At 40.0% G+C, this 13,972-nt stretch overlaps 1 protein-coding gene across 8 annotated transcripts in view; it reads right to left on the bottom strand.

Annotated features, from left to right (window-relative positions):
- TP53BP1 (tumor protein p53 binding protein 1) overlaps positions 1-13,972 on the bottom strand; it is an 848,450-nt gene that overhangs the window by 774,215 nt on the left and 60,263 nt on the right. For all 8 annotated transcript variants that reach the window (XM_069222604.1, XM_069222600.1, XM_069222601.1 and 5 more), the window contains exons 2-3: positions 3,415-3,600; positions 2,975-3,071 (exon numbers count right to left, since the gene is read on the bottom strand). In XM_069222604.1, coding sequence (XP_069078705.1) covers positions 2,975-3,071; positions 3,415-3,594 — 277 coding nt within the window. In that variant the 5' untranslated portion in view covers positions 3,595-3,600. The remainder of the gene's footprint in view (positions 1-2,974; positions 3,072-3,414; positions 3,601-13,972) is intronic.

The raw sequence follows: 13,972 nt of genomic DNA on the forward strand, positions 1-13,972 counted from the left end.
TTCACTGTTTTGTTGTTACTGCCTTGGTGTTGTTTCTAATCAGGTGTTTTTCCTTTGTTGAATATTGGTTTTGCGCCTTTATGCTTTGATGATGATTAAGCAGTTTGTTTTTGCGTAGGTTCAGGTCTGCGGGCAACTGCAGCCCGGCTGCCCTGGGCCTCCATAGCTGTGTACTGATTGAGCATGAGACGCCTGAGGTTGCCTCCCTGAGCTTCCTTATGGGGGTTTTTGATATTCTCTTGTGCGGCCTCAGGTTGAAAGTAGAGTTGGAAATATATCTTGCCATTGAATACCTTGCTTTCAGATCGGTTTGTCAGCGGAAGGATAACAGGTTTGATATATTCCAGATACATAGTGGCAGGTGCAGCACACTTTAGGTTGGTATGAGAGCCTTCCTGGGCTCATCCTAGTGCCCCTGGGTTTGTACCTAGTTTCGTGCAAGGTGAACAAGGGGGGCGCGGTGGACATTGCTCGGCTGTCGTGTTAGTTTGGGGCTGATATTTTGAGATTTGAATTGAGGAGCTAAGTGGCAGTTGAGGGGAAATTGAGGAAAAGTTCTTCACAAGTCTTGCGTGGTCGTTATGATTATATACGGCTGTTTTTACTGGTAGATATCCAACTATCTAGCAAAGTGTCGAATACCCTAGGGAGAGTCAAGGAGAGTCCGGGGTCCAGAGGGTCAGGAAATACTGACTAGGTGGCTGGCAAGATGGGGATAAAACAGGTGGGCGCTCTGATGTCGTGTGGGTTGAGGATGAGGGGGTTTGGGAGTGAGTCTCACCAGCCCCTCAGCAACTGCACCCAGCACTAGCCGGGCTGCCTCTGCTGGGTTCTGTGGGCGCAAGCTTAGCCAAGGCAGACTACAGCCTCAGCGCTCCACAAACCGCTCCCCCTATGCTGCCCAAGGCACCCCAGCCTCCCACTCACCTTGCCTCACTTTACCTCTGTCTCACTCTGTCTCTTAGTAGTCCCGTGCTCCACTGCTCCACCATTCCACTTTTCCTCCAGCTGCCCTCAAACCACATGTGGGAGGCCTGCCTGATGAAATTTGCGCGAGGCCATGAGATGGGCCTTACGGTGTCAATGGGTCCTGGTAAGAAATGTGTGCAGCCTGTGTACCTGCACGCCAGAAACAGGTGCCCAGCCTGGTCTGATTGTTACGGCGCCTGCTCGATGAGGAGGGTTTATGGGTGTCGGCATAGTAGAGGCAGATGTAGACACAGTCAAGACACCGGTCAAGGTCGCTGGCTGCAAGCAGCCCGCAGTCCGGCCACGGTCAGCCATGCCTCTCTCCGTCTCTGTCTCTGCTCGCGCTCATGAGTGCCGTGAGCCACCCTGCACTAGTGTCTCTCCTTCAGCCAATCACCAGTAACGCCTCAAGATTGGAAATATAGAGTAAACAGCCTGCGCAAAGGTGAAGCACCGCTGCGTCCATGTCCTGTGACTCCACTCGTCCTGTGCCTATGTTGTAGTGACAATACAGTGAGTCCACAGGTGTACAAATAAAGACAACTGCTTTCTCACTTCTTCTGTGGATGTCAGAAGGGTCCTTTTAACTCTGGGGGACAGACCACACTGCAATCATTGGTCTCTCTTGCTGCACCACCGTCACTGCTTATCCTGAAGGAAGTCAGACCTGGCAGCTCTGCCACCAGTGCTATGCCTGCTGATGTAAGCGTCTGCGGCTCTGCCCACCAAGCCAGCCACGAGGAGGTGGAGAGGGCTGGTGGCTGGAGGAGAGGGAAGCAATCAGAGTGTCACCAGAAGCAGAGACGTGGTCTTGCACACACAAACGAGGGCCGAGGCTTCCCCGGGGTGGTGCTACAGAAAAGCTTCCATTTATTTCATCCACTGAATCGAAACCACTGCGCGGTGGAAGGAACACAGAACGCCACTGGGAACCTCACCACTGCTGCGCACAGAGAGCCCTTCAGGACTGACAGCTGCTTTGCTAATCACGCGCATTAAAATGTGCCGCGTGCAGATGGCAACACTGCTCCAGATGCACAGCCCCATTAATATGTTTGTTATACAATGTGTATCTTTGCAGCCTTCAAAAAGTCATCAAACATCTCAACTGTGTCAATGGACTACTACGGTCTTGTGTACTAACTGGACTTACTACATGGTCTTTTATTTGTTTTGGGACTATTTGTTCTGCTGTGGCTCTTTTACAGATTCATCTATCTCCATCATGTTAAAGTGTGCTATGTGGCACTACATGCAACCAGTGGGCTGCTTCATACCCAGGAAAGGAGCCAGAATTAAGCAACAGCAAAAGAGTGAAAAAAAAGAGAATGAAATATAGAAAAGGGGGTGTCTTTAATGTCAGAAGTAGTACATGTTCTTATAGTAGCCAGATGCACTGGTGTATGCAGCTGTGCTTCCAGGAACACCTACAAAATATTCAAAGGTTTGCTCTTAATAGGGATGTTCTATTAACGTGGGAGACCAAAGTGGCCAGTTTGGTACTTATCTGAGAAGTGCGTCTAATTTACTGAGAGCTAAAGACACAGTACTTTCTATGAAAACAAACATGTGGTCTTCATTTTCGTTCAAATATTTACTGACACTCAGCACACGAGTCATTACAACGTCCTCTACTAACTGAAGCTGAATAGACTAATCAGTGGCAATCTCTCAAGAATTGCTGTAGCAGAAAGACTGAGGAAAATTAATACATCCAAAAAAGTAATTTGCACCTGTTACATACTGTAGTAAACAAAATAAATCATGGTAGTGATATATTTTAATAAATCAATATTATGTGACGTTTCAAAACGTTTTGTTTAGTATTTCGATTTTAGTATTTAATATGACAAAATTCAAAACAAATGAATACCACTGAAACCTGCTAAGAAAACACATTACAAATCTTGAGGTTATGATACCATGCATATTTCCCTATCTCAAAGACTCAAAGTAACAACTCTTGGATGGACTACTTCACTACTTGAAAGGACATCTCCCTCACCTGTTGGCTGACTGCCATTGAAGGACTCATCAAAATCTTGGTCATTTTCTCCACTTTCAGTGAAGTGGCTTTTGCGGTGAAGACCAGGCAAAAATTCCTGTAAATTAAAAACAAAAGAAAAGCCAAACGTATTCAACTAACACACCGTAGGATAATTTCATAAAATGTGCACAAATCCTAGTATTGTATGTAAAACTGGACTGCTTTGCAACATAGTTATATATCTTCTTGAGCCTTCCACTCACCCATGAAAATAAAGACCTATCTCTGCACAGACCTCTGATCAGACCACTCAAAGCACTGCGCAAAGATAAGTTGTACCGATGGATCTCATACTGGTCAGGTCAAAAGACCAGTCTACTAGTTTAGGTCTCTGTATCACATTTCATCAACTACTTTTTTATCTATTTGATGTGCTTTGACATTCGATTTTATCTTACCAGTGGTTGACTCGGAACTGGGACCTGCAGAGTTGAAATATGTTGTGCTATAAGGCCAAAGCGAGCACGCTCATGGTCATCTTCACTGTCTACGCACTCTGGCTGCGAGTCTGCAACAATAAGGCACGGAGTCTCCTGCTGTGAAAAATCAGGGTCCAGCTGACTCTCATTTGGGTCCATCCGATGCTATGGAAAATGTAAAAAGGTCAGTACTAAAAAGACAAGTAGGGTTATTGACAGTAGACAGATGTCCTACTTCCTCAGATGAGAACAGACATTTCTAACACTTAATCAATGGTAACATACAGAGTTTCACAAGGTTCTGCTAAAAAAAAAAAAAAAAAAAAAAAAAAAAAAAAAAAAAAAAACCTTACTTTCCAACATGTATACCTAGACGGCACTAAACATCTTCACACAGGGCACATCTAGGGCCAGGTTATTATGCTGGTAATACTCCTTTTCTTTTTGCCATTGCAGAAGGCAAAAATAGTCAGAAACAGATCACAGACTTATAGACTTATACAAAGCTAACTATCTGGAAGCATATGGAAATTGGACACTACTCATTCCATCTCACACAGTAATAAATGTTTGGAGAACTTAGGACACTCAACTCTACCATGGTTTTATGATCAATCTTCACAACTTTTTTCCATTGACTATTTTTCCTGGGCTTTCCCCACTGAATCCAGATGACCATCACTCATTTCATATTCCGATGAAAGGTGCATCCTTCTGCCAGAAGAAAATTGACACACAACACCCCCATGCAAGGCCTCTGCTCAAGGATGTACCTCCGAACAAAATAACAGCATACTACAATTGGAGGACCCACTATTTCTGCAAAGATATCACATCTTTGGAATAATAGCCGAACTCAGTAAATAAATCTCCACCAAAAACTATCCTTTCACTAGCAAGGATGTTCTCTGGAGCCACAACGTACAATATGATCATATGTCCGATATGGACCAAATTTATAGACAACCCAGCTCCATTTACAATCGAGCCATGGCTAAGTCCACAATCATAAGCAAACTGAACTGATGGTGAGCATACAAACACTGATTAAAACAATGTCAACTGATCACTGCATTATGCCTGGAACAGATCTATGATCCTTAAATATGTTACTCACACAGAACATGCATAGGTAACCAGCAGTCACTTCACCACCCTCTCCACTACTAAAGTAATGCTATATGTCACCTCTACAACATATCCACTACTATGCAGCACCTTTATCATGCAGGCCATTATCTTACAAAGCAGGACTTTACCATGCAAGAAATGTATTTTTTTTTCAATGACATGAGCACATGTGTAGTGTGTGTTTATGTATGTGTGTATATATATTAACCAGTGGCGTTGGACTGGGTAGTTATAGTTAGGTCTGTGCTGCCACAGGAAGTGCCTTTTTTGGTTTGCTAATAATTTTAGTGCTCTTTGACAAATCTTCACAAAACTTTCCAAAAAGTGGTCTCTCTTGACTAGTTGCTTTATGGAAAGTTTTGGGGTGATCCGTCAAGGGATGGGGATGTTTGAGGGAGTGATGAAGGGGAGGAAGGTGGGCAGGAAAAACGCAAAGTCCCCATTCATTTTCCACGGACGTTTTTAGGAAGAGATACAGCAAAAACTGATTTGGCAGGAAGCTAGAGGTTGATCCACAATGTGTTCTTTTTGTCATTTGGTGTTCAGTACTTTCTGAGACATTACAGATCAAAAATGTTTGTAAATCTGAATGGCGCGGTTTGAGGGACTCAAAAAAGATCATTCTGATTAGCTGAGAGGGCTTTTTGTTCCCTTAGGCCTCCTTGATTCTGCAGGGTAACTCACTTGTGCTCTAAGGTAACTATAACTTGCCCCCTTTTTTCTTTTTTTAATTTAAATATTTGTATTAGAAGAAAAATATTCAGAGGTGGTATGAATAAGCTTATCACAATAAATAATGAAAAGTGAAATGAAAATGGAAGAGATATAAAAAAACTAATGGATTAAATATAAGAATAAGAACAATCATTGTTCAAACAGAAAGATATGTCAAATGTATATTCGTAAACTGAAAAGAAGGGAAGAGAGAGAAAAGTGCAAAGAATACAAGGAAAAGAAGAAAGAAACGGGTGTTGAAGACAGTGTTGATAGCAATCAAAAGTATCAATATTTCCTAGAGAATGTGCCCGAAAAAGTACCCAAAAAGATCAATCAAATAATACGGACAGTATATTCAAAATATATTTGTGTGTTAAGTTGACCTTTTAGGCAGATTGTTAATAATTGCTAACCACAAAGATCCATGAGTGATAGCTAATGAAGTGGTAATCAGATTGTATGTGTAAAGTCCATGATTATGGCACATTAGATTACACCAGATATTTTCTTTTGATTTAAAATTGGAGGCGATAACCTGCAAAGCAACAGCTATGAAAACACCAAATAATTTGTGAGACCACATAAAATTTTCTCCACCTAAAACAAATACTATTGCAAAGAAAATGGCAAATAGGTCTCAGTGACAACATCAATCTTGAACCAACTAGCTTCCAAAAATCTATTACTTTAGGACAATTAAAATACATATGCATTTATGAACCCTCCATACCACCACATCTCCAGAAAGTCCGTTGTACTGCAAGTGAAAATTTCACTAATTTATCAAGGGTAAAATACATTCTATTATAAAAAAAATGTTTAGCTTTGCTTTAGGCTAGTAGAATGAACAGCCAAATGTAATTTCAACCAGATTTTGAGATTAACATTAAATTTAGTTCTGGGGGATCCCAATGAACCCAGCATTTTATATATAAAGTGGAGGCTTTAAGATGTATCTTGTGACATACTGACTTGTGATTTAAATTACAATCTAAAGGTGAAGGTGTTATATGCTGTAGTGCTGAAGCAATTTTTTCATGTGATAAGCTGAACCTGTTAAACTGCTTAGTGGGCAAATTTAATGTGTGAGAAATGTAAGAGAAGCAAATCAAGACATCCTTTAGAAACAGCTGTGAAACTGTCATTATTCTCCTGACTGCCTAATACTTCCATTAAAGTATTACTTATGTGTGATATGCAATAGAAACAATAGTTGTCAATTATAAACTATGTATGGTTTCAACAAATGACAAGTGTGTGTGTTAATGTAGATGGCAGACACATTTTGGGTGGAGAAGACATAAATAGAAAGTACATATTTGTGAACAGATCAATTAGTGAACGTTCTAGAGTCGACAATAACTTGTCTTGTATGGAAGAGGAAGATAGTAGGAAAATATGAATTTAAATAATAGCGAATGCTTTGGGATAAAATAAAAGATCTGGAAAATTAACCTCTCCATAAATCTTGGGGAGTTTAAGTTTACTCAGGGCACTGTGTGCCTTTTTCCATTCCATAAGACTTTAGACAGTATTTGATCAATTTCAATAAAAGCAGTTTTAGACATTTTAACAGAAAATATCAAAAGATAAAATGTATAATAGGTAAAAGCATAATTGTAATTGTATCTAATCTATCTCACCAGGAAAGATCCAAAGGTGTCCATTTTTGTGTACACGCTTGAAGTCTTTGTAATAAACCTGTGTAATGGGCTTTAAGAGTGTCACTAGGTAAGCCACAATACTAAATACCGAGGACTTTGATTTTGGATCCATTCCAAGTACGTTCTGTATGAAAATACTGTTTTACACAATACTTATTTAGGGGCAACACCTCTAATGTATTAATATTAGGTTTATACTCTGAAATTTGTGAATAAATCTTAAGTTCATGCATAAAAGCTGGAAGTCATGATTCGGGAGTGGGCATAAACAGTAGAATGTCATCAGCATAAGTCCTGAATTTTACATTTAGATCTTTTATTTGATATCAAGTTAAGGGTGATAAAGGGCAGCCTTGTCTAGTATCACAGAATAAAGAAAAAAAAGTAAAACTGAATACCATTAACAAAAATGGAAGACTTAGGGGACACATACAATAAAAACACCAGAAATATGAATAGAAGGCCACAACCGTGCCAATGGAGAATCTGTTTCTGACATAGCCAATTGACTCAGTCAAAAGCTTCTTCAGCGTCTAAGGACAGAGCTGCTAAAGAATATTTAAATTGAGAAGCATGATGATGTTAAAAAAATGATATTTTACGTCCTCTGACAAAACCTGTTTGTTCAAGTGCAATTATATTAGGTAAATACCTTCCTAATCTTTGAGCCAGGGCCTTGGCATAGATTTTACAATCTAAATTAAGGAGAGAAATGGGCTTATGATTTTGACATTGATTAGGATCTTTCCCTTTTTTGGTATAAGACAAATCATAGCTTCTTGAAAGGAACCTTGAAATTCATTTCAAGAGGAAAATGAAGCTAGAATTGTATGTAATAAAGGAATCACAAAGATAGGAAACTTTGTGTAAAATTCCACCATAAAACCATCTGGCCAGGCGGTTTACCTGTGGGAAGTGTGCATGCCTGTAACAGTTTCTGAGTGGACAGAAGACGTTCTAAAGAGGAGAAATATGTATGCTGTAGGCCTCCGTTATGAAGGCTGAAAATTAGTTAGTTAATAAAGAGTCTAAATGTTGAGCAGTATATGAACTGGCACAATATTGAACAAAACTGTTCAGAATTTATCAGTCTTTATATACCAGAATACCCTGTGAAGTAAAAATAGATTTATTGTGTGCTCTCTTTTATTTTTTTTAAACTAGAGGTAATTTGCAATGAGCTTACCAGTTACCCATAATAGTGGGCATTGAATTTTGATAAATAACCACAAGCTTTATCCATGGAGGTTCTAAACAGGTGTTTCTAAATTAGATTTATTATTTCTGGAAGTATAGAATTGGTGTTTCTATCTTTTGATCTTCTCTAGAATATCTAAAGATTGTTTTTCAGTGTTTGTTTTAAACACAATCATAATTATCAATGAATCCTCTAGAGCTGCTTTAAGAGCCATGTGTAACCAGATATCTCCCATCATACTGAGTTTAAAAAGATTCATGATCAAAGTTCTCATACTGTGACAAGAAAACAAGATTGCTTAATAAAGCATTATGAAATCTCCATCACAAAGATTTTGTTTTATTATGAAGTTGATCAAAGTCCGGCCAGACACGTGCATGTTCGGAAATTGCTATTATGCACAATGTTCTCATGAATAATTTCACTGCAAATGTTTTAGTGACTTTATCAATTATGCCATAGACGAGTGATATAATATGTGGGATAATTAAAAGTGCATGGCGAATGTGTGGGTATATTTACCTTAAGGCAAGGGTTGTAGTTACATGAGATAACTATAACTGGAAATCTGAGTGGTTTTGTACATTTAAATTGTCATGCTTTACCTGACATTTTCACCTAAATATAACTGTCATGTTAACCTATTTTTTCCAGTGAATTTCTAAGATTTTTATTTAAATGTAAAGTAAGATATTATTGCCATGCCTAACTGTAACTGTCAAGTCAGCCTTTGTTTTTTTCAGTGAATTTCTAATGTAAAACAACAACAAAAATAAACTTTTATTTTTAAACATCAACACGCCTGTTTCTTTTTTTACATTTTCAACCTACAATATGCAGCTATAAAACCCACCACAAGGTGGCATTGCACTCCAGCTGAAAAGCATGGATCTCCAACTAAGAGTGCTTCAAGAAAAGACAGTAGGTTCTCCTGGTGTCATAGATTTATTAGCCTAGGAGACTTACTGGGGTTCACATTAAAGAACAAATACACTTAAGAACACATAAACTTAGATCAGATCCCACTGATAGGCTGCAACACCAGAATGGTCCCCGGAGGTTGGCCAGTACACTTAGCCAATCAGGACACAGCACACGCAATGACCACGCACGCTTCAGGCCAAAATTCTAGAAATTTACTTGTTGGCCCACATTGTGTCCACACCAGGTCGAGACCTACCGGCATCCACTATCTGGAAGTGTATTTACGACTCCTTGACAACTATTCGCAATTTTGTACCTAGAAAATAATGTATTTTATGGTTTTATTGCACTCAGAGAAATATATAACAACTTGTTTCGGTCCAATGCACTGTAACTGCTTTAACGGCTGTAATGTTCAATTAAACAAACTGTTCCTGTTTTTGTCAGACGCCTCATGTCTTTTATTTTTTTTAAGTAAATTCTCAGTCGAGCAACAGACATCTTGGAGACAGTCAGAAAGTTGACCTGGGAATGCATTCCGCCTGTTGATTACCATTGGCATTGTGGTTTGTAACTCAGATTTTCTGACTTTCTATTAGCTGGTGCTAACTTTGTCCCCCCGTTGACTAAACCGTGTTTACTGTATTCTTCCACAAACACACTTTCTGTGAACAGCCCTATAAATCTTGATCTTAAGTTGTCACATTTACTATGCATTCAAAGACAGAGAATGAATGTCATGCTGTGTATTCTGAGAGAGCTTGGTGTTACTTTCTTTTAGGCTGACTTCAAACTGAGAGCATTTATAGGAAAGAGGACTGCAGTGTACTCTCCCCACTAGAGCCCTTTCTATGCTTCATTTAAGAGGCTGTAACATAACCCTTAATTAGCACATAATGTAACATGCAGATGACAAATGTTTATTTTATCTAGGAAGGTAAGTGAGTTACTGATTTTAACATCCTTTTGTTACTTGTGGTTAAATAATTGTGATCCTTTAATATAGCACAGTGAGCTATGAAGGACATGTGATTCCCACGCCTTGTAACCCTCTCTGTTTTATGCAACAAACATCTTGTTCATTGATTTACATAGTTACATGATTTATTGTCAATATATCATAAATAAATATGTTAAAGCACTTTGACACCTTGACCTGGAATGATGACCTATAAAAGACAAAATACTGGCATTTCCATTATTATTTGAGCAGATATTGGGACAGACCAACAGATCTGACATTCTTACAGTGTATGAATTCTTTTATAAACATGGATGGAACAAAATCCAAAGCATGCCTCTCGTAATCGCTGCTAAACATGTCCCGGTGTCTGAAAATTAAACCAGGACAAATTCAGCATAGGCAAAACAGCTAAGTTTGTCTTCACAAACAACAAAACCCATCACTGCCCTTCTAAGCCCTTTACACCGTGTCTTCCTTCCCTATCCTTTGAAAAGGCACTTCCAGAAGCTAACTTTATTCTCAAACAGCAAGTGCAGTGATACTAGGACAAATCAAAATCATGGAAACATTAAACCCACACTATTGTTTCAGTTTACATTTTAAACAGACAAAAAAACACAATTCCTTTACTTGCACTAGGAGATACCACACACTGCCTACAGCAGTATATATATTTTTTGACGCTGCTCCATGTTAAAATACAAAGTATTGCTACTGTTTACTAACACCCCAACTTATCACCATGCTTTCGGGCACACACACCAACAACACACCTCTCTCTTTGAAGGCCAATCTAAATGCTAGAGAGGCGATGGAAGATGGCTTATGATGAAGAGGCTAGAGCAACATACCAGGCAACATACTAGGCTCTCATCCTGCTATATGGAGAGCTAAAAATCATGTATTGCTTCCTCCATTTTTGAGGCAGCTAACAAACCACATGAGCTATTTAAGCTTGTGAATTCTTTCCTCTCTCCCATCGCTAAAGAAAAGGTTCTCTCTCCCTCTTCGAAGCTATGTGAAGATCTTTCAGAGTTCTTTTTTAAGAAAATCTTTAATATCTACAAGCAATTCACTGTGTGGGTCCATCCGGAGCATGGGGATTCAGTTTCTACTTAGTCAGGCCCTTTTCTCACTAGGTTTGACCCTATTTCACTGGAAGACTCCCAATATGTAAATCTGTTTGTTTCCTCTTAACCCTGTCCCTCCTGTGATTCAAACTCTTGCCACCTCTTTGGTTAACCTTGTCATCAATAAGTTAACAATTACTTCTCCTGAATTAGCAGTGGTCCCTAAAAGCTGGGCACAAGCGCTATTGCTCCCTCTGTTAAAAAAATATTCTGCCAGTCCAAAAGTCTTAGACTGATTTCTCTTCTCCCCACATTGCTAAACACTTAGAGAAAAGTGTTAACAGTCAGTTATCATACTTCCTAGAGTCCAACCCCCTCCACAACTCCCAATTGTGTTTTCCTGCAGGCTACAGCACAAGTCTGCCCTACTTGAGGTTTCAGAATTCATTAAGGAAGATCTTGACCGGAGCTCCCCAGTTATGGGCATGCTTTTGGATCTGTCCTCTGCGGTCAATTCTGTTTCTCCTGCTATCTTGCTAGGTAGGCTAAAGTGGATTGGAATCAAAGACCAGAGACTGCATTGGCTCAAATCCTTTTTGAAACATCGCTGTCAAGCAGTCTTCCTGACAACTTTTACTTCTTCATCCAAGCCTCCGCAATGAGGAATGCCTCAGGCTTCAGCACGTAACCCCAACCTTTTTAATATCTACTTGGAGCCTCTGGCTAAACATGTCCGCAACTGGGGGCTGCGGGTGGTCTCCTATGTGGATGACATCCAACTCCTCCTGGCTTTTCATGAAAGTACACCAGCAAACCTGAGCTCCTTCAAACCCTTCTTGCTTGAAGGCAATAGTGGAACAGATGAATGGAAGGGGCCTGAAACTTAATACGGAAAAAAACGGAGATCCTCTACTTTGGCACCAAGTCCGTTTCAGATGCTAGCATGTGGTGGCCATTGGAACTGGGTTCCACCCCGACCCCCCAAGAACTGGCTGCTAAGAACCTTAGGATAACATCTGTTTCAAATCTCACTTTTGAGCCTCAAATCAAGGCTTTATCCGCCATTTGCGTTGCTACCCTGAGGGCTCTCTGGAGGGCTGTTCGAAAATGACTGTCTGTGCTTTGGTCACGCCCAAATTGGATTACGCCAACAACCTTCTCCTGGGTCTGCCAGCTTTCCCAATTCAATGGCTCCAAATGATCCAGAACTCCGCCGCACGCCTACTCTAGAAAATTCCCCTGCATTCTCCTGTGTCTCATCGACTTCGCCATCTTCACTGACTCCCTGTCTTCAAGACGCTCCACCTTTGTCTGCAGGGCCTTTGTCCCCAAAGGTCCTCTCTACTTTAGGAGAAGACATAAGCCCTACTCTCAACCCAGATCCTTAATATCTAATAATATTAAACTGTTTCAGGTTCCTTGCATTCACAAAGTTAGAAGGGGCAGCAGAACTTTCAAATACCTGGGGTCCAAATAATGGAATACATTGCCCTCTCTGCCTGTGTTGTGTCTCCTCTGAATCTGGCTACAGACAGTCTCAAAGCCTCCTTTTTTAATTCCTGCCTAGTGGGTAATTAGACCATCGTTTTAAGGCTGTCTTCTTTCTCATGAGCTTACCGCTAGCGCCGGGACGCCTCACTGGATGCAGCTGCGCACTCTACAAGTGCCATGAACTGAACTTAATTTAATTAAACCACACTTACCAGACTGTGCATTACATCTGTGCAGCAGATACAGTGGCACAAAACCAAACACAAACACAGTGAACATAAACCACAACTTCAATTCAACCATCAACATTTTCTTCTTCTCTACTTAGACTCACCTCACCCCTCCCCCACTACCTTTGCTTTTGCGAAGACCTAACTTCCATTCAGGCAGCAAGTCTACTGGCTCCAGGATGGTACTTTAACTATTTTGTGCTTTTATGCACAAAAGCACAAGTTGTTACATTAACCTTCCTGCTACTTGTAAACAAATAGACACCACAATCTTAGAGCCACTCTGCGAATCCCTCCTCCACCCACCCACAGGTCTAAGCACCCCAAGCCCTTCCCCATCTACCTTTCCAATCTCAAAGCATCACAAACAGCTTTTAGGTTCTTTGAACACTTTGTCCGACACTGTGCCTACTTAGACCTCACCACAAGCTTTAACAACAATTACACTATATCCTTCATGCTCCTTCAGCCATTATCTTTCACTTACTAAATCACATAAGCAGTACAAACAGGCCTGTTGCTTTTTTTTCTCAACTTTTCAAGCCCTAGCCTATACAACATTACTTGCGCCTTAATTATATTACATATACTACATGCAGAAACACCTTATGCCAAAAATAAGATAAATATACAACAATAGTTTGTTCCACAATAAAATACAGCTTCATATTTAATTAATACCACTACAACTCAAGATACACTATCACTGCTACAGACACGTTTTTATTCAAATTGATTTGATGTACTTACGTTAACACCTCTAACCTATACCAATGTGTCCTTTTGAAACAACAACAAATCCTCATCAGTAATATTTCATAACACTTTAGCAGGTAACTTTTCCTGTCCCTACCGTTTGCACATCCAATTCTATATATGCAACAGGAGCAGTCACACAAGGGCAATCTGGCATTAAAGACACATTAAAAACAAATTACTGTGTACATCTGATTTTTTTTTTTTAAATTATTTTTACAGAATACAGTGATATAATTTTCTCCATCTTTATATCCCTGCTCTATGTCTCACTTTACTCTATGTCACTGCACTCTACAACACTCTGCAATACTGCACTCTCTGCCATTGAACTCTCTGCCACTCCACACTGCTCCAGTGCACTCTATGCCACTGGACCACTCTATGCCACT

The sequence above is a fragment of the Pleurodeles waltl genome, chromosome 3_1 (genome assembly GCF_031143425.1).
Source record: "Pleurodeles waltl isolate 20211129_DDA chromosome 3_1, aPleWal1.hap1.20221129, whole genome shotgun sequence".
NCBI classification, from domain to species: domain Eukaryota; kingdom Metazoa; phylum Chordata; class Amphibia; order Caudata; family Salamandridae; genus Pleurodeles; species Pleurodeles waltl.